Source organism: Doryrhamphus excisus, linkage group LG1 (genome assembly GCF_037039965.1).
Source record: "Doryrhamphus excisus strain RoL-2023G ecotype Guam linkage group LG1, RoL_Dexc_Guam_v1.1, whole genome shotgun sequence".
NCBI lineage: Eukaryota > Metazoa > Chordata > Actinopteri > Syngnathiformes > Syngnathidae > Doryrhamphus > Doryrhamphus excisus.
The window spans coordinates 11,355,471-11,375,952 of NC_136357.1; the positions used below are offsets into that span (position 1 = coordinate 11,355,471).

The 20,482-nt window shown below is 39.8% G+C and overlaps 3 protein-coding genes across 7 annotated transcripts in view; 2 read left to right on the forward strand and 1 right to left on the reverse strand.

The window, feature by feature from the left end:
• Positions 1-4,394, forward strand: part of rasgrf1 (Ras protein specific guanine nucleotide releasing factor 1) — a 30,356-nt gene extending 25,962 nt beyond the window's left edge. The window contains exons 19-27 of the mRNA XM_058076036.2: positions 128-240; positions 350-410; positions 1,134-1,237; positions 1,319-1,403; positions 1,475-1,672; positions 1,745-1,824; positions 1,893-2,010; positions 2,107-2,175; positions 3,121-4,394. Coding sequence (XP_057932019.2) covers positions 128-240; positions 350-410; positions 1,134-1,237; positions 1,319-1,403; positions 1,475-1,672; positions 1,745-1,824; positions 1,893-2,010; positions 2,107-2,175; positions 3,121-3,213 — 921 coding nt within the window. The 3' untranslated portion in view covers positions 3,214-4,394. The remainder of the gene's footprint in view (positions 1-127; positions 241-349; positions 411-1,133; positions 1,238-1,318; positions 1,404-1,474; positions 1,673-1,744; positions 1,825-1,892; positions 2,011-2,106; positions 2,176-3,120) is intronic.
• A 2,190-nt stretch (positions 4,395-6,584) lies between these two features.
• On the forward strand, positions 6,585-15,295 carry blm (BLM RecQ like helicase). Of its 2 annotated transcripts, XM_058075092.2 has the most exons (21): positions 6,585-6,863; positions 7,101-7,777; positions 7,871-8,006; positions 9,084-9,190; positions 9,262-9,376; positions 9,458-10,107; positions 10,236-10,412; positions 10,478-10,596; positions 11,265-11,378; positions 11,468-11,566; positions 11,654-11,802; positions 11,881-11,987; positions 12,084-12,244; positions 12,334-12,529; positions 12,601-12,791; positions 13,480-13,624; positions 13,693-13,892; positions 13,979-14,174; positions 14,554-14,676; positions 14,748-14,949; positions 15,021-15,295. In XM_058075092.2, exons 1-21 carry the CDS (start codon positions 6,769-6,771, stop codon positions 15,223-15,225), a joined length of 4,164 nt encoding a protein of 1,387 aa, XP_057931075.2. In that variant the 5' UTR covers positions 6,585-6,768; the 3' UTR covers positions 15,226-15,295. The 2 variants fall into 2 exon arrangements, with proteins under 2 accessions (XP_057931075.2, XP_078646096.1); XM_078789970.1 differs by lacking the exons at positions 6,585-6,863; positions 7,101-7,777 and having other exon boundaries at positions 7,970-8,006; positions 14,751-14,949.
• The window catches only part of frmd5a (FERM domain containing 5a), a 53,253-nt gene continuing 47,773 nt past the window's right edge, over positions 15,003-20,482 (reverse strand). For 2 of the 4 annotated variants that reach the window (XM_058075097.2, XM_058075096.2), the window contains exon 14: positions 15,005-18,874. In XM_058075097.2, the coding sequence (XP_057931080.1) occupies positions 18,300-18,874 (575 nt within the window). In that variant the 3' untranslated portion in view covers positions 15,005-18,299. Of the gene's footprint in view, positions 18,875-20,482 lie in introns of all 4 variants that reach the window. The other 2 variants (XM_078789987.1, XM_078789973.1) reach the window with 2 other exon arrangements.

The window sequence follows — 20,482 nt, forward strand, 5'->3', positions numbered from 1 at the left end:
GGCTTTTATTTTTGGACAAAATGTGTTTTCCATTCTTTAAGTATTGGTAGCAGTGATGTCGTTTCAAGTACCAATTTAGCACCAGTATGAAATCATATCTTGCTTTTATCTGCCCTTGTCCATCCAGGACTTTGAGAGCAATAATGAGTTAAAAACAAAGGTCATCGCCTTCTTGGAGGAAGTGATGCACGACCCTGAGCTGCTAACACAAGAGAGGAAAGCAGCTGCCAATATCATCAGGTGCACCTTTAGCTGTGTCTGGCTCTGATTATTATTATTATCATTATTATTATCATGATATAAATCCACAGAGTTCCTATCTTACACTGGTTTAACTTCTGTCTGTAAGAACTCTAACTCAGGATGATCATGGTGACAATCAGATCGGCTTCGAGGAGGTGACACAACTGGTTAGTGAAGTATATTAGTGTATGGATTTTTTTTTGTGAAATGTAATGAAATGCATGTAATTCATTATGAAAATCATTATGAAATGTCAAAAGACTTCAAGAAATGACAATATCAACTGACATAATTCGATTTCCTCCTAGTTGCATCACACATTTAGATTGAACAACCTGTTGCTAGGCAAAGTTTGTAAGGTATACATTAATTTGTTGCAAAACTTCCTTGACAACTTAGGGCAAATTGCTCTGTTGCGTCATTCAGTAGAGGAAGGACAATGTTAGACAATGTTGGACGCTATTGTAAATAAATGATATACATTCAATAGTTTAGCATTTTGTGTGAATGGTTGTTTGTCTATATGTGCCCTGTGATTGGCTGGCCACCAGTCCAGGGTGTACCCCGCTTCTTGTCCGAAGACAGCTGGGATAGGCTCCAGCACCCCCACAACCCTTGTGAGGATAAGTGGTGTTGAATGACTGAAGGAGTTTAGCATTATATGATATACCTTGTATTTATTTGTTTATATTGTAAATGTGCATGACTGTGAGAAAAATGAAGCATGTCATCATTTCTGAATAATTATTCATGTTTTATCATGAATACATGAATAATTATTCATGTATTGTACATGAATGAACATGAATAATTATTCATGATAGGCCATACCAACTGTACACTTTTTCTTTGTATATAAAGAATATTTTGTCAATCTTTTACCGCTTTAGGTGGGTGCGGGCAAGGCCGAGCCCTTTGAGAACCATTCGGCCTTGGAGGTTGCAGAGCAGCTCACCCTGCTGGACCATCTGGTGTTTAAGGTCATCCCATACGAGTGAGTGTAATGATGACAAACACTAACATGTTGTCTTCAAAAGTCAGTGATTATAACATTCCTGACTGATCGACTCAACAGGGAATTCTTTGGCCAAGGTTGGATGAAGAATGACAAAAACGAGAAGACGCCCTACATCATGAGAACAACAAAGCACTTCAACGATGTATGTTGAATTCCAGTCGTGCTGCAAAATCAATGTTGGGTTTGAGAGTTCATTTTTCTTTCCTGATTAAGATAAGCAACCTCATCGCCACTGAAATTTTGCGCTCGGACGACGTGGTCACCCGGGTGGCAGTCATCGAGAAATGGGTGGCAGTGGCGGATATCTGTCGCTGTCTCCACAACTACAATGCAGTGCTTGAAATTACCTCCTCCCTCAATAGAAGTTCTGTTTTCCGCCTCAAAAAGACCTGGCTCAAAGTGTCCAAGCAGGTGGTTAACAACACTGTTGTATTATTGCGCTGTGTGTGTGTGCTTTTTAATTAATTGTTACTGATCCTGCAGACAAAGGCGTTGATTGACAAGCTGCAGAAGCTGGTTTCTTCAGAGGGGAGGTTCAAAAACCTGAGAGAGGCTCTGAAGAAGTGGGTGCAACTTTTTTTTCACTCTAATTTAGTGTTAAAAAGTGGTTCACATGTGTTTTCCTCTCCAGTTGCGATCCACCATGTGTGCCCTATCTGGGCATGTACCTCACAGATTTGGCTTTCATTGAGGAAGGAACACCAAACTACACCGAAGACAATTTGGTCAATTTTTCAAAGATGAGGATGGTGAGATGACGCAAAACACAAAGTGGTGTTATCATGCTCTCTGCACTAATATTTGTATAAAAAATAATAATATAAATAACCATGTTGCTTCACCAGATTTCTCACATCATCAGAGAAATACGTCAGTTTCAGCAGACATCATACAAGCTTGACCTTCAACTAAAGGTTAGCAAATCATCAACTCAAATGTTCCTTCTTGTGACTTCATTTTTACCTCACAATGTTACAATTTTGCATTGTATCATAAAGTAACTTAAGAAACCAGTCATGTATTGCATGTAAACCTTTAAAATCAACAGTATCCTGCCTAGACTATAATAATGATTTGGAGTGCATGACAAAGTGTGAAGATCTAAAATCGTAGCTCTCTTTGGCCACATGGTAATTTATTCACAAGTATATTGCACAAAAGCAGCACTAACAGAACCATTGTTGTAATAGTGTTAAAAATCAGACTGCTCGCCCAGGATTAATACCACTGATTAACTTATTGTACATGGCAAGTGTAAGACGCAATTGATTAGTGCAACCAGCATTTGAAACTACATGCAGAAATTGATTGAGGTCAAATTCAGCTCCTATCATCTTGTACATAAGAGGTTGACTATAGTCACAGCTGGTAATGCAAATGTTTTTGACACTGCGTTTATTAGAGACCTCAGGCAAAATTAGTTTGCGAGCAGGCCACACAGCTAAGATACCCGGGTTCGATTCGCCCCTCGGGCATCTCTGTGTGGAGTTTGCATGTTCTCCCCGTGCATGCGTGGGTTTTCTCCAGGTAGTCCGGTTTCCTCCCACATTCCAAAAACATGCTAGGTTAATTGGTGACTCCAAATTGTCCATAGGTATGAATGTGAGTGTGAATGGTTGTTTGTCTATATGTGCCCTGTGATAGGCTGGCGACCAGTCCAGGGTGTACCCCGCCTCTCACCCAAAAACAGCTGGGATAGGCTCCAGTGGTAGAAATGAATGAATGAATAGTTGCCAAACTATAAGAGACAACAATTAATGGAATAGAAGCATTCATTGGAGCATTTTGATCATTTTTGACAAAAAGTGACATGAAAGTGTTTTAATGTTGTTGTTTTTTTTACTCATTTTGTGCTCCAGGTAGCCCAGTACCTACTGGATAGGAGCTGTGTCCTGGATGAAGAGAGCATGTATGAAGCCTCACTCAGAATTGAGCCCAAAGTGCCCAACTGATGGGGTTCACTCGCTCCATGTTATCTTCTCTGTTAATATTACATATTATATCAGTTCACATGCACACATCCACTTTTGCATACTTGTACATGCTTATGGTATTTGCTCTTCTGTACAGTAGATGTTTAAAAGGTTGTTTGATGACACAGAACCTTCTCTTTTGTTGTATAGTTTGACTCTTAAGCATAATAACAGAGGTCACCTTGGTTCATCACGTTCATATCCTTTGTGACCAATGACATTATTTTGCTTTGTGCTTCATCCACAATTGTCTGCAACTAATGTAGCATTGTAAAAACTGCATCAAATCAGGTATAAAAAAAAAGAAAAAGAGCACAGTGAACACAGAGATTATGTGCAAAGAAAGACGAGAGAACAATGGTGTGGTAACCGTCTCTATGCTTCCTAAACCAAAACAAAAAGGGGTTCGTCTCTTCATATCTGTTCTACAACAGATGTTCCCAAATTTTTTGCACCATAGACTATTTTTATACTGACAACATCCAGGACAAAAACTCATAGCATATAAAGAAACACAAGCTATTGTGCCTCATTTGGTCACATCAACTAAAATTGTAATTTTGATTCATGGTGAAAGGTGGTGATGACAGACTGTTACCTTAGCTGACTAATAATAAGGTTGAGTTGATGATTTATAATACTATATTTGATTATACATCACAGTTGGGTCTGTGGCAGGAACTGAAGATCAATAGCAAATTGTTGGAAAACAATGCTCATCAATATTTATTTTGTGCATTTTTGTTTGTCAAGTTGTTTCTTGGTCTCCTGTCTGACTGTAGAAAATGTCCTATTTATTGCTCCTCAAGATGGGTTTGAGTTATGTTCTTTATTATAAAGATCTTCTGAAGTACAAGTTCGTCTAAATAAAATATTATCTATTTATTTACTTATTTATTTCCAATTTCAGGACGGCCGATACTTGCATAGAGTCAAAAAAGTAGTTGGTCCTCTGTAATTAAAAGACAATCTGTCCATTTTGCTGTTCCAGTGATTGTGGAACGTGACAGTATATCACTCTGTTATATGCATTGCTGTTTATTAATGATATGATAAAAAACATAAGTGAATGACCTCTGCCTGCAGCATACAAACACTATTTTTGTAATAGTATACAAGAGTGACCTTGTCTTTATATAAACATGAGACAGTATTTTGTACCTTGTTGTTAATTCGCTTATTCAAATGCGCTGTACATTTTGTACATGCAACCCCAGCATATTTCTCAATTATATAATCCTTTAAAACATACAAATCCTTTAAAAAACATCAAATATATAGTATGTATATATAGCATATAATATATAGCAAGCTTCAATACAAAATGCTACAACAGTGTGGTCTCAAAAACCATGATTTTAGATGTAGGAAACAACAAAGTTTGCATTTATACTATAATCCTGTATATAAACATTTCTGTTAGCAGGAATATAGTAATGTAGTGCTTATTCTGTGAATATTTGTATGTATTTTTACAATGTATGTACAGGACACTTTTGAAGCTCATGTGGCAGGCATGCGCCACGAACAAAATTATACTATTTACTTATACTGTAGACACTTATACATGAACATACAGTACTCTTACAAAGTATATATATACTATATATATATAATTTTTTTTGCTGTTAGCAATACCAAGTGGTATGAAAATTATCTTTCAACCCCTCACGTTTCCACACCTTTATAAAATACTCAGTTTTGTAAAATAAATAAATATAAAAATATACATAATATAATAAAACACGTGACAATTTTAACAAGCTACTATTGTTTCCAAGGTACCTCTTGCTAATAAATCAGTTTTGTCTCAGGGGCATTTGGTCTCAAGTGTTTTTGTAGCTCATCCATTGTTCTGGTTATGATTTTAGACAAATAATAATAGCAATAGCACAGGCCACACAGCTAGGAGACGCTAGTTCAATTCCACCCTCGGGCATCTCTGTGTGGAGTTTGCATGTTCTCCTTGTGCATGCATGGGTTTTATCCGGTTAGTCCGGTTTCCTCCCACATTCCAAAAACATGCTAGGTTAATTGGTGACTCCAAATTGTCCATAGGTATGAATGTGAGTGTGAATGGTTGTTTGTCTATATGTGCCCTGTGATTGGTTGGCGACCAGTCCAGGGTGTACCCCGCCTCTCGTCCGAAGACAGCTGGGATAGGCTCCAGCACGCCCGGGACCTTCGTGAGGATAAGCGGTAGAAAATGAATAGAAATTAATGAATAATAGCAATAACATAGCTTGATATCTTCTAGATAGTCAATACTTCCCATGGGCCAGTTTTTGGAGGTGACATTATTTTAATTCAATCTGTCAATCCAATTATATACAGTAGATATGAATTTTGCAAATCTTCTGCAAATCGCAACCACAAAAACAAAGATATTGTTCAACTATGCATAATGCTATAATGCTAATAGTTAAATAACCTTGACATTGTTGCAGCTGTGTAACTATTTATGCCACAATGACGCAGTAGTTAATTTCTATTGTGTTTAAGCACGATAGCAAGACTGTGGCAGCTTCCACTCAATTGATTTGGTGTTTGTCAACTATCTATGAAAAAAACACAAGAAAACTTTAGATTAATCAATTACATCACTGTATTGACACCAATAATCCACACATAAAAATAAACTACTCTTATGCACAATTCATGATAACACTAAAATACAGGGTGGCACATTGGAGTGCAGAATATCAGGCAAACTGATTTTGTGTATTAGCGGGCATCATCAGTTCAAATAAACAAAATCCAAACAAAAGCATGAAAATAGAACAGTAGGCCTATCATATCAATTACATAACTATACATGATAACCATCACACAAAGCTTTATAGTTCTTCCAGAATCTGCACCTATACAGCTGTACTTCAGATGGATTTTGTGCTTCCTGTGAAAAAGGTCTGTAATGTCTTCCACCAACAGCCCGCCTCCAGGCACGCCTACTCTGCTGTGGATGGTGGCAATAGTGAGTGCTTAAAACAGTTAACAGTGTTAAAAAACACCTTGTGGAGAATTATCGAACTGCCTTAAAGTATGTGAAAGGTAAAAAAAAAAGCTATCACTGTTGAATGCATTTGAAAATCTGAAAATATTCAAAGTTTTGCCTTGAATGCGTTTGTATTAGTTAGCATATTTGTATGCCATTATGTTTTACATATTTCCTATTTTTATTTTTATTAATTGCATCTGAATTTTGCGGGGGTCATGACCCCCATATACAAGATTACGCGCTTGAATTATTGATCTTGTAGAACTTCATCTCCCATGATCCTCTACGGTGTGACAGCTCCTCCAATAGGATAGCCGCGTTGAATGGCGCAAAAATGTGTTGTCGAGTGGCAGTGATTCTCCAGGCGATTTAAGTTAATAATTGTGGTTTTATACAAGCCACGACTATTTTGTTTGGCTGGTCTTTGCTGTCTCTTGTCACGGTTAGCTTTAGTCCCGAATGTCCAGTGACATTAAACTGGACTGAGTGTCCAACTAACTAGCTAGCTAGCTAGCGGTAGTCAACTCTTAGAAACAATGTCCATTCTTCCTCAGAATAATTTGAAGGAGCAGCTGGCGAGACACAGCAATTCTGCACAAAGTAGGCTGTCGCTGGCTAAACCTAAAACGGGGTAAGTGTAAATAGGAGGCTAACGTGAGAATGTCGTGTTGAAATATGTCCGAGGAGTTAGCTTGTAGCTTTAAGGAGTGTAACACTGTAAACACTGTCGTACATTCTTACGTCATAGATAACATTTCATTAATTGGGTTACACTCATCAGAGAGTAGTCTTTGCCTAAGTTGTGCAGACAAAATATGCTAAATTCCCTCTGCAGTACAGCCCATTCATTTGTTGTCTGTTTTATCAGGGCATTTTGTTTTAAAAAGAAGTCTACCTCCGGCACAGACAGGGTGGAAATCCCAACCAAGGTAACCAGCCCAAATGTTTTGGCAAACAGGAATGTTAATGTCCCTAAGAACGATTTGGTAACGAAACCCGTTGTGACGTTTTCAAACAAGCCCGAGAGAACTCAAAAATCCAAAATCAACAACTTCTTCTCTGTAAGTCCCAAGCTGGACATCACCTCGGACAGTGTCAGTGCTCCAGCTACCCAGGTTCAGTCTGTATCTCCACCAAACAACAACAACAAGCAGGTTCTCAGCAGCAACAATGAGAGCACCTCCAAAATCCTGGATGCATCGCTTGGGTTCCAGATGGACGACTGGTATGATCTGGATGACTTTGAAACTCCCACCAAAGCAAAGAATGACTCATTCAGTGACGGAATTACCAACACAGCAAGGAGCACTGGGACAGTTTTAGTTGAAGACGAAACTCAATCCACAAGGGGGCAGTCTTGTCTGGAAGCAGATAATACTCAAATTACACCTGTTCCAAGTCCTCTTCCAGCAGTGTGTGAAGTGGATGATTCTCCAGTGAACACATCCAGAAGGCGTCATCCGCTTTATCTAAAATGTGTTGTTAGTGATAGTGAAGAGGACGATGATGTCCCTGAGCCGTTTGAAAAACAAGAAAAAGAGCCAGGTAACAACGCAGTACTGTATAGTTGTTTCACATTTGGATACTTAAAAAAAGATAAATGAAATACATACAAATGCATTTGTTCTCTCTCCTCAGCCTCTAATAAAAAATGGACTGACTCAAAGTCAATACAGATTGATGACAACTCGGAGCCTGAAGATCACTTTGAATACATAGCACCATCTCCAGTGCGAGCTGAGCGCTCTTACAACAAATCCCCTGTGGACTCCATGTGAGAAGTGTTTTTCTTTTTTTGTGTGCTTTGTCTTTAAACTATAAAATTGTTGTTTATGTGGATTGTATTGACGAATCACATTGACATGATTTGAGACAAAACTATCTAGCACAAACTAGCGCTATTTGGTATTAGAGTCCTGATATCAGTACTGAATTATATTGGCTTTCATTTGATAATCTGATATCGACACTCCAATACAAGCAGGTCATTACAGACTGACATTCTTTTCAGCATGCAGACCCCACATGATCACAACAACAGAGTGTGCTAGCGTGTTTAACAAGGAGTAGGAGTAATGGCAGCCATATGACTGTATTTTTGATGAAGTCTGAAAAAGATGTTGCAGCTGAGTGTCAGGCGCACGTTTCCTGTGGAGAAAATTTTTTTTAATATGAGGAACCCGAAGAATGATTTTTGCTGCACCACGGCTTCCAGAAACATCCACGGCTGTTTGACACGTTTGCAAAATATGAGAAACTCCCACAGAATGACAAAAGTCATTGGCTGTAACAGAAAAGAGTTGTTGTTGTTGGTGGTGTGTAATGTCGAGTTTAAATTTTTCCTTGTTGCATTGCACCTATTTTCCACAAAACTACACACCAAATGCAGCAAGAAGTAAATGAGTCAGTTTTTCCTCATACCTACTTTTGATGACTATTTTTCTCTGTTGGAGTAATATCACTTTATCAGGTCTTAGATGGTTCGAATATTGTCACTTACTGTCTGCCCACTTCTCAGCTCCCTTTGGGAACACATTTATAGCAACACACACAAGCACAAATCTAATGCCTTAAATGACTTATTTACTCTTATGTCTGTAGTCTCTGACTAGAGCAGTACCATTTCATGTCTAGAGGGCTCTCATAATGTAAAAAAAATGTATTTAGAATTGTATATGTATTTTCCATGCTTGAACTACAAAAGCATTAAATCCAATTAACTTTGATAAACAAGGGATTACTGTAATGTGAATTTCTTGTGTAGGCTCACATTACATACTGCGTTCACACCTTGTATTGTCTGGTGAGTGTATTTTAGCATTTCATTCACGATTTGTTGTTTTCTTAACAGATCCAAGCCGTTCTTCAATGCTGGAAGTAGCAACAGTCCTTTGCATTGTAAATCATCCAGTGTGACCCTTCATGAAGCCCCTGACCAACACTGTAGAGACAAGACAAGTAGGTGTCCGTCATTGTACTCTTTTAATTCATCATCATTCTTTGTGTTTTTTTTCCTAATGATCTCTCAGATGATGAGCTGTTTAGTATCATGGAGTCAATTTGTGCTATGGTGGATTCCATCCCTGAACATGAGCTCATCGCACTGTCTTGTGGCAATGAGCTTCTGCTGAAGAGAGCTCAAAGGTAGGCGCTGCTCCACATTGCTTCATGATATTTCATCACCACGTGTCCATGCAACTGCAGTGATCCGCCTCCTCACTGCAGGAAGAGGATTCTTGTTACCGGTGCTGATGCCTTCCCGAGGACGCAACAGCCTGACAGCACTGTGATTTCTGATCCTGGCTTGAAAGATAAATCTTCCTCCTCCAGTGCAACCTGCAGCTTTTTGTCAGCCCAGTCAAAGAGGGCTCCTCAGATCAGGAGATCGCCTGTCATCTCTCCGGACTGTGACTCTGATCACTCTGACAGTGTTATCACAGTAAAGCCATCGGTTAGCAAGAACTGCCAGAAATCAGTCGTGGAAATTGACAGTTTCTGTGATTCTCTATCAAGCTCCAGCTTCACAAAAGCATCTCAGAATATCCCAAGTATCAAAAAGACCAATGTGGACCTAGATTGTGAGGATCTTTTCTTCACGCCCAAGAAGAAAATGGAGACTACTGTACAGATTAAATCCAATCCACAGGAACACATGGAGCCTGATGACTTTTACATTGATGACTTTGACATCGACGACTTGAATGACTCGGATATTCCTGATTACTTTGATAAACCACAAAGTTCCTCGGAGCCGCTGAACAGCTTCAGCACTGCACAGACAGTCGAGAAGAAAGGTGGGCCGAGCAAGGCCTCATGGGAGAACAAACCTGCAACGCCTGCTCCTGTTTCCAAATCTGCAAAAATATGCTCTCCTGGTGAGTCACTGAAATAACTGTCTCACTTAAACATTTGGAATGTGAATACTTTTGCCTATGTAATGCACTGGAATAAATGTTGGAGTTGATGATCCAAGCAATCCTGCTTAGATATATTTTCATTACAGAACCCACCTTCCGAAACCCTGCACATGATCGTTTCCGAGGTTTCAACTTCTCCCACACCCAGGAAATGATGAAGATTTTTCACAAGCGCTTCGGTCTCCATCAGTTCAGGTTCAACCAACTAGAAGCCATCAACGCCGCACTCCTTGGGGAAGACGAGTTCGTACTGATGCCTACAGGTTTGTGGTGTACGTCTACTCGCTGGAAAACATGCTGAAATCTGACGATAATGTCTTATGTGTAGGTGGGGGTAAAAGTCTGTGCTACCAGTTGCCTGCCTGCCTGTCGCCAGGAGTCACTGTGGTCATCTCACCACTCAAATCTCTCATTGTGGATCAGGTCCAGAAACTCACTACTCTGGATGTAAGTAGTTTCTTCATTACATCTTTTACTTACCTCCTTCCGGGATGGGTCGTACTGTGAGTTTCACAATTTGCCAGTTAACTCATATTTATACGTTTTTATAAACCTGGACGCCCAATCTCATTATGTGTTTTTTGAGTTTTTTTTTTTTTTGCATAAAAGGCAAAAACAGCCAGTACACACTAAAATATATCAGTTAGAGCAGGTTTAAACCATAACATGGCCACAAGATGGCAGAAGTGCATTTGATAGGGGCTCCGCAAGGATGTTTGCATGTAAAAATACACCAAGTGAGGACAAAGTGAGAGAGCGTGCAGAGTGTAGAGTGCAGAAAGAAGGTTATGCATTTTGGGAAAATGTTAACAAACACACACATTAGTTACAGATGTGCTCATGGTGCTATATTTGTAAATACATTATTTTTTATGTAAAACAACACAACTCCAGGGTCAAACTTCTGTCCCAGTACACCCCTGTCTCTTATTGAACTACAACAGCGCTACTACACTACTATATCAAGGAGCACGGCCAGGGTGAAAGAAGAAAGAGTTTGGATGTGGATCCAGAAATATTTATGATCTTTTTACATTAGGAAAATAAAAAACAGCACAGTTAGCTTATGGGGTTGCTGCAGGTCTGGGGTCTACTGAGTGGCATCCTTGTTTTAGATCCCAGCGACGAGCTTGTCGGGTGATAAAAGTGACAGTGAAGCTGGCAAGATCTACATGCAGCTCTCCAGGAAAGAACCCATCATTAAACTCCTCTACGTCACACCTGAGAAGGTGAATTGCACTCATTGGGACACAAGTGTGACACAACATCAAGTGTGACTTTTTTTGTGATTCTTTATTGATTTCTTTTCGTCTTCTAGGTCAGTGCCAGCAACAAACTGATTTCTGCCCTGCAGAACCTGTACGAGCGAGGCCTTCTGGCACGCTTTGTCATCGACGAAGCTCACTGCGTCAGTCAGGTGTGTATTTCCTTGAATTCAAACATGAGTTGACTTTTTTTTTTTAATCGCCCTGATGACTAAACCGAGTGACCATCAATGTTCCAGTGGGGTCATGATTTCCGTCCAGACTACAAGAGGTTGAACGAACTCCGTCAGAAGTTCCCCAAAGTTCCCATGATGGCCTTGACCGCCACCGCCACGCCCCGCGTTCAAAAGGACATCTTGAACCAGCTCAACATGACTCGCCCTCAGGTGTAAGTGTTTTTTTTTTTTTTTAGCTTTAGACTCTCACATGTATGCTTCCAATGTCTCATCATTTATGGTGTACCTAGCTTCACCATGAGCTTTAACAGAGCAAACCTCAAGTACTCTGTGTTGCCCAAGAAACCCAAAAAGGTGGATGAGGACTGCATCAATTGGATCAAGAAGCACTACCCACGTAAATAATACTCAAACACTTGTTCTAGTACTTTAATAGACAATGTCATCCCAAGGCAGCACCATAAGCTGTTCTATCTTATCAACTACCACATAGGTGATTCAGGCATTGTGTACTGCCTATCCCGTAATGACTGCGACGCCATGGCTGAGAGTCTGCAGCGAGCCGGGCTGTTAGCGCTGTCCTATCACGCAGGCCTGAGAGATGGCGACAGAGAATACGTGCAGAGCAAGTGGATCAACCAAGACGGCTGCCAGGTGAGCTCACAGACGTGAACACCACGCCTTTTTTGTATATATTGTCAAGAACATGGACCTGACACACAAACCTTGACACCATTCACTAGGTCATCTGTGCTACAATCGCTTTTGGCATGGGCATTGACAAGCCTGACGTGCGTTACGTGATCCACGCCAGTCTTCCTAAATCAGTGGAGGGCTACTATCAAGAGTCTGGAAGGGCCGGCAGGGACGGAGACATCTCTCACTGCATTCTCTTCTACACTTATGCCGACGTGCACCGCATCAAGAGGATGCTCACCAGTATGTTCACTCCACACTGTTTTTACGCTCAGTTTTTTTCCATTGCTGAAGCTTTTTGTCCATCATGACAGTGGACAAAGAAGGTGACAGAAACACAAAGACCACACACTTCAACAACCTGCACAGCATGGTGCATTTCTGTGAGAACATAATGGAGTGCAGAAGGACTCAGTTGCTGGCCTACTTTGGAGAGATGAAATTTAACGGAAGCTTCTGTAAAGACCACCCTGATGTCAGCTGTGACAACTGCACAAGGCCCAATGTAAGCGTATCTTCTTACATTCACACCTATGGACAATTTGGAGTTGGCAGTTAACCTAACATGAATGTTCTTGGGATGTCTGAGGAAGTCAGAGTACCCAGAGAAAACCCATGCTCACATTATGAGAGCATGCAAACTCCACACAGAGACGTCCAATGGAGATTTGAACACAAATCTTACAGATCTCCTGATTGTGTGGCCAACATGCTAACCACTGGGTCACCTTGCTGCACTATTATTACTGTTATCATCATCATAAATAATATATATAAAAACAAAAACAACCACTCAACCTGAACTTGCGATGGCTGCACCATGCCAAATGTGACCAGTAGGGGTCACCGTGCTCACCAATTGTTTAAATATTGTATTCCAGACTGCTGGGAAGTACATGGGTCTATGCTGTAATAACTTTTTAAGTAGCTTCAACCCAACAAGTACATCTAATACAAAAAATGTAGATAATAATAGCCAAAAAAAACCTAAAAATACTATAATACTTTTTTTTTTTAAGCTTTCTTTTTTGTAAGAGACGTTAAGTGTGAGCTGTACTTTAATAGGATGCTGTTTAAATACTACATCTGATTGTTTTTCTAGTGGAATCTCATGATGTCATATCATCCATTCGGGTGCCATGGAGTTAAACTAGCAATAAGCATGCATTCATTCAAATGTCATCTTTATGCAGCAATACAAGATGAGGGACGTCACGGAGGAGGTGAAGAGGATTGTGAGGTTCGTACAGGAGAATTGTGAGAAAGTTGGAGCGAGGTTTGGCCGGACACCTCAACAGAACCGACTGACACTCAACATGCTGGTAGACATTTTCGTAGGTACGACCTCATCAACACGGCTGACATGTCGGCCCCAACACACAACTATAAACAATTTTCTCTCACAGGTTCGAAATCTGCAAAGATCCAGACGGGCATGTTTGGAATGGGAGGATCTTATTCCAAACACAATGCGGACCGCCTGTTTAAAAAGCTAGTGCTGGAGAATTACCTGATGGAGGACCTTTACATCACCAACAATGGCCAAGCGGTGGCTTATGTCTCAGCTGGACCCAAAGCTTCAAACGTCCTGTCTGGTCACGTGCAGGTCACTTGTCTGCTTTTAAGCGAAACAAGTTGAATCAGGCTTAAAAAAAAAAAAGTTAAATAATGATGTTCACGTTGTGCTTGCAGGTGGACTTCTATGAGACGGAGAGTGCCTCCAGTGCCAGGAAGAACAAAGCCACAGTAGCCAAGAACGTCTCTCAGAGAGACCAGATGGTTCAGGAGTGTCTCAAGGAGCTGACAGACCTGTGCAAGCATCTGGGGAAAGCCTTTGGAATTCACTACTTCAACATCTTCTCCACTGCCACCTTGAAAAAGATCTCTGGTAAGACCCAATTTAGTAGAAAACTGACATGGCCAGGGATCACATTTACATTTATTGAATTTGTTTTCCGTGCAATTCAATGAGTTATAGAACCAATTAAGATCCAAAGGAACTATTCATAACATTCAGTGTCATTCTAAACAGCATGAAATAATGAAAATGTATTATTGGTCCTGAAATTAGTGCTTATGAAATAAGTTTAAAATGATTTAAGATTATATTTCACATTTGAATGAGTCATTGAAATGTATTTTAAAGAAAGGGTATCATTATTTGATAGCATTGTTGATGAAATGTTTACTGTACATGTACAGTATGGATTTGAGACTGGGCCATGTAAAGCTTGCAATGGTAATAGAAGTGGTTCTAACGTCAACAGAGAGGCTGTCCTCCAACCCCGAAGTCCTCCTGCAAATTGATGGTGTGACTGAGGACAAACTGGACAAATACGGTGCCGAGGTGATCCAGGTCTTGGAGAAGTACTCCCAGTGGGAGGTTCCTGGTAATAAAAACCCGACTTCCTGTTGGTGAATGTCTGCATGATTGGTCCAAAAAAGTGTGTGTACTCTGGAGCAGAACAGCAGCCTGAAGATGAAGGCTGGATCGACACAACACGAGGCCGCTATGCTGTCGACTACGAGGATGAAGAGGACGGAGACTCCTCCACCTACTTCCGAAACCAGAGTGCACAGGGCCAGAAGAGAAAGAAAACCCCTTTTTTCAAGTACTCCAAGAAGAGAAAAGGATACGGTGGCTCAAACTACAACTCCAAAGGGTATGTTTTCTCACTGTCTAAAACGTCACTTCCTGATTTCAACTGGTATTTTTTTCCTTCCTTTCCTGTAGTCGAGGCTCTAGCAACAATAAGACATGGTCCTCGTCCTCCTCCTCCAGAGGGGGAACCAAAGCTTGCCCTCAATCCACTGGGCGGGGGTCCAGAGGTGCTTCAGGTGACTCGTCATCAGGCAGGAGGCCTGGCTTCTTGGCGGCACCGACCCCTCAAAACAGCCAGCGACCGTTCTTAAAGCCGGCCTTTTCGCACATAGGCTAGGGCTCCACTTTTATTTATGTTGTTCAAACTGTGCATTCCGTGGATTTTATATGTTTGTTATTAAAGACAGTTAAAAAAAAAACATTTCAAATCTGTGTTTATTTCAAGTCTGAATAGCTTGATGTCATGGCACCAGTTTACAAAGGACTACTGGAGAGAGAGGTCAGCTAAGGAACAAACAGATGGCAACAACTGCATTTGGCACAGATATATACAAATTGGATAACGCAACATGACTTCATCTCATCCCTGGAGAGACAAGAGCACACCTTTTTCCTCAACGTGCACGCTCTTTGAGGGGGGGTTACAAGTATTCAATCACAGGGGGAACCAGGATGCATTTGGACATTGAAACCTCTAACATGTGCTTATTGTCACATTTAAGAAGAGACCAAATAACAAGAACACCCCTTAAGCTAATTTGAAACACACAAAAAAAATTCCAGACTAAAACCAAGGTAGTTTTTACATCACATTGTACAAAAATGTCAATTTTAAGTCCATTCCAAAACATGTTGAACCCACTTCTACCTGTCTGAGTTATTAAAATGAACAGCTACATTTGAAAAGAGATGTATGAAAGCCATTGCATGTAAAAAAAAATGTCACGATATGCAACATTTAAGACTTTAATACCATCAGTAGTCTTTTTCTTCCATCTTTGCCAAAAAAAAACCCCTCTGAGGGTACAGTTGTAATTGTATTACGGTTCACTTTTTTTTTCTTTATTCCAACCATTATTGCTTCATGAATGGTGCCTTTCTTTCAGGTTTAAAGTTGCCTGTTTGGAGACGCTACATCGTTATAACGCTGATACACAACCAAGCTAGCTCTCAATTCATTTTATCAGGACAAATATGCAAACAGTGGATCCAACGGCAACATTACTTGTTAGGTAGCTTTATGCAAAACATGGACATAAAGGGATTTGTTTTTTTCCAGTTCCAACATAGAAACAATAACATTTGCACCTGCACTTAGTACAGGCGGATGGATGGTGATATTTTTTTTTAAGTCATTCCTCCCCCAGCGGTCAAATTAGGAGGAGTCAAACTCAGTCCACCCTCCACTGGACTGGTTAAAGAATCTCCAATGTCAAACATGGACCAAAATGTAATGTTTTTGTTTCATTATATTGATGTCTTATATAAAAGAGTTTCAAACCCATACAGTATGTAATTCATGTCCACATATGAAAATTCCCCCCGTGGGGCAGCAGTATTTTTTTGTATTTTTGTTTCAGATAAGACTATTGCTAATAATAACAATTGCAAGTTCATTTTTTTAGCCATTTTTTCCAAAATGTTTATTTGTTGTAATACAAATATTTACATTAGTTATTTTTATATTTGTATTTATATTATTTTTCCATTTGTATTTTTTTATTTCATTTACAACCCCAATTTTTATTTTTGTTGAAAAATAAATAGATTTTTAACATGTTTTTACATGTATTTAAAATATAAGAAGTCATCATATCTGCCAATAATGTGCATAATTAGTTTTTAATGAGATTTTTATTTTTATTTTTAAAATACGTTTTAATTCCACTAACACGTATTTGGGGGTTACATTTTGACAGAAGGGATACACAAAAACCATTCAAATCTCCATGGATGTTGTCCTCTACTTGAACCACTGTGCTACAAAAAGTATAATTTCTTGTCTTCATTAACAAAATAACATTTGCCTCCTGTTAAAATATACATATTGGAGCTGTCAATATATTAGGAAACCAACTCATTTTGTACAACAAAAGTACATCTCATCTTCTAATATAATACAATAAACCTAAACCTTGATTTTTTTTCTTTTTTAAAACAAAATAAATCTTCATAGTAAGAAATAATTGAAATTCATTGAATCTCAAGGTCATGAAAAATGATGTAAAGGAATAGAATTAATAAAAGACATTCACCTTATTGAGAGCATTGCACATCTATCCAGGATATTAGCTATTCATTCCTCTATTATATGTGTGGCCTCACCATACATTGCTTTACTTTACATACACGCATCACAGCCTTGAATGTCTTATTTTGAACAAAAATAAGAACAAGATTTGGAATTTATTTTGAATTTTCTCTCACTTTAATAGGGTCCAGAATTTTTTAAGTTGATTGAGCTTGGTTGTTTTGAGTTAAGACATTGTTTACCTTTCATCACCAGGTATTGAAAACTGTAGGTGACTGTATGTATATAGAGTATTTAAAACTCAAAGTATACCTCTGAACCAATGTAAATTATTTGTAAAAATTTTAAATTCTTGTTTTCAAAAGTGATGTTGTATAATCATTGCATCCTGCAATAAAAGAATATTCACGTAAGTCATAAAGAGGCCAAAATTAAAAAGACATCTGAGTCCACGATAGATTATTCACTGTATGTATGTATATATTTGTGTCTACATTTTAGTTTTTGTCCATTGAAAAAAATTTAAGTGAAAAATTATTCGTTTTTAAAATGAATAAAACATTAAGATTTATTATCTTGACAACTGTATGTCTATATTTTCTGTGTAAATTAGACAAAATTTAAATTGTTTTTTACAATCATACATAATCATTGCACCCTGCATGTAAAAAGAAGTGTCAAAATAAATTATTTGGACCTTAAAATGAATATGACATCCACACCAATGATGAGTGTATGTAAACATTTGACCTTAACTTCCTCTTAAAAACAATCATCCAATCATCCAAACCAGTCTTCTAAAAAAAAAAAGAGAAGAAAAAGGCATTTATCGCTTTTATAACAACCTTCATTGACTTTCTCTAACTTGATGTCCTCACATCCTACTTCTATACTGCCCGTCCTGAATGATAGTTTCTTTTTAAACTCAATAAATATCGCATGAAGGCAATGCTCATTCCTCTCAGACGTTGAGTAAAAATGCGAAAAAAGGAGGGGAAAAAAGATGATTTGTTTAAAAAAAAAAAAAAGATAAGAAACTGAGGTGGGAGGTGGTGTTGAACTGAAAGTGGGAGAGGGAGGAAAGAGAGAGAACCTGGTCACCAAGGTGGTCCAAGCAGCAGGAGGACGACGAGTCACGTGGTGTTTTTTTTAACCACCTCTCACTTGCTAACGAGCAACCCGCCCACCCAGCGGAGCTTGCAGGCAAACCACCGCCTGAGGGGACAAAAGTATTCGTAATGGAACTGCTCGAATTCAGGGGTCCGCCGGATGTCACGTAAAAAAGCCACGTCAAGGTCGGACTCGGTGAGGACGATGAGGAGGAGGAGCAAAACAAAGAGGAGCCCGATGGTGACGAGGAGCAAACGGAGGACACTTAAGACGAACTTATTCACCTGTTCCACCTCGCTGAGGGCCCCTCTGGCAGCTCCCTCTTGAGCACCAAAATCCCCCCCTTCCCCATGCGTGGGGGTCCCCGCCTCCGACTCCTTCTCCTCCTCGATGCTGCACGGCGCCCCGTTGATGAGTTGGCGTGAGCCGCTCAGCTCTGCTGTGCCGTGCTCGGACACCGGAGTGGGCAGGACGCTGTCCAAGGGGCTGTATGCCTCGTCCGAGATCACCGCCGTCCCCTCGCCGGAATCCGTGGCCTGGCTGCGGGAACGGGGGATAAACGCTTCGCCGTGGGATACCGAACGTACCGGGGTGGAGTGGGCGCTGTCACGGAGTGACTCCAGACCTGGTTTGGAAGAACATCTGTTAGCAACTATAAAGCCATTTTGAAAGTTTTGGGACTCCAGCAAACCACAGTGAGAGCCATTATCCACAAATGGTAAAAACATGGAATAGTGGTGAACCTTCCCATGAATGGCCAGCCAACCAAAAGAGTGTAGCCAACACTCATCCAAGAGGTCACAAAAGACCCCACAACAACATACAACATACAAGAACCACATGCTTCATATAAGTTCGATGTTCATGACTCCACCATAAGGAAGTCACTTGGCAAAACCAGCCTGGGTGGCAGGACTCCAAGACAAAAACCACTCCTGAACAAAAAGACCATTAAGTCTTGTCTCTGTTTTGCCAGAAAACATCAAGTGAGGCCTGTTGGTCTTCGGATGTTGTTCTTTTGTGACCTCTTGCTGCTCGTTGCTGCGCACTTCGAGCAAATTTGGTTGGCTGGCCATTCATGGGAAGGTTTACCACTATTCCATGTTTTCATCATTTGTGGATAATGGCTCTCACTGTGTTTGCTAGAGTCCCAAAGCGTTAGAAGTGGCTGGATAACCTTTTCCAGACTGATAAATCTCAAGTAATTGCAGTAAGAATTTATACTGCAAAAATAAATTACATGTACCGTATTTTCTTGACTTATGTAAGTCGGTGTAAGATATGCTAACACAATGGTTATTCAGCTACACGAAAAATAAACATGAACAGAAAAGGTGTCCAGTGTTTGTAACAGTTTTACTGGAGTAGTAAAGTTTTACAAGTCGCTCTGGAGTATAAGTCGCAGGAACAGCCAACCTATGAAAAAAAAAGTGTGACTTATCGTCTGGAAAAAATATGGTACTTAAAAATAGGAAGTGCTTTTTCTACCACCTGTGTGTATATTGCGTTTTATAATAGTATAATATAATATATATAATAATATATATAATATACATAAAAACTGTATCGCCTCTTTGTTTTTGAACCTCATTTTTTAATTTCCAAAACTTAGATAAAAGTGGTTAGCACGTAGGCCACACAGCTAGGAGACCCAAGTTCAATCCCACCCTAGAAGAGTTTGGAGTTTGCATGTTCTCCCCGTGCATGTGTGGGTTTTCTCCGGGTACTCCGGTTTCCTCCCACATTCCAAAAACATGCTAGGTTAATAGGTGACTCCAAATTGTCCATAGGTATGAATGTGAGTGTGAATGGTTGTTTGTCTATATGTGCCCTGTGATTGGCTGGCGACCAGTCCAGGGTGTACCCCGCCTCTTGCCCGCCTCCAGCATGCCCGCCTCATGAGGATAAGCGGTGTAGAAAATGAATTAATTGACTAAAACTAGACAAAAACATTTTTAGTTTTTGTTGTTTAACACTAGACTCAAATGTTTTAGTGCAACAAACATCTGTACTTTTAAATGACAGTTTCTGAACAACAACTAAAAAGTAAATAAATCAAAGAAACCTGATCATGTTTTCCTTCAGTTAAATTGATAAGGGACACCGGCAGAGCTACCTGTCACCATCATCATCATCATCACGTATCATTGAAGACATCCACTAGTGCTGACAACGTAACTCTCATTTGTCAACCAAGCGACCTGCTCAGTCAGACCAAGCATCCTCAAAATAG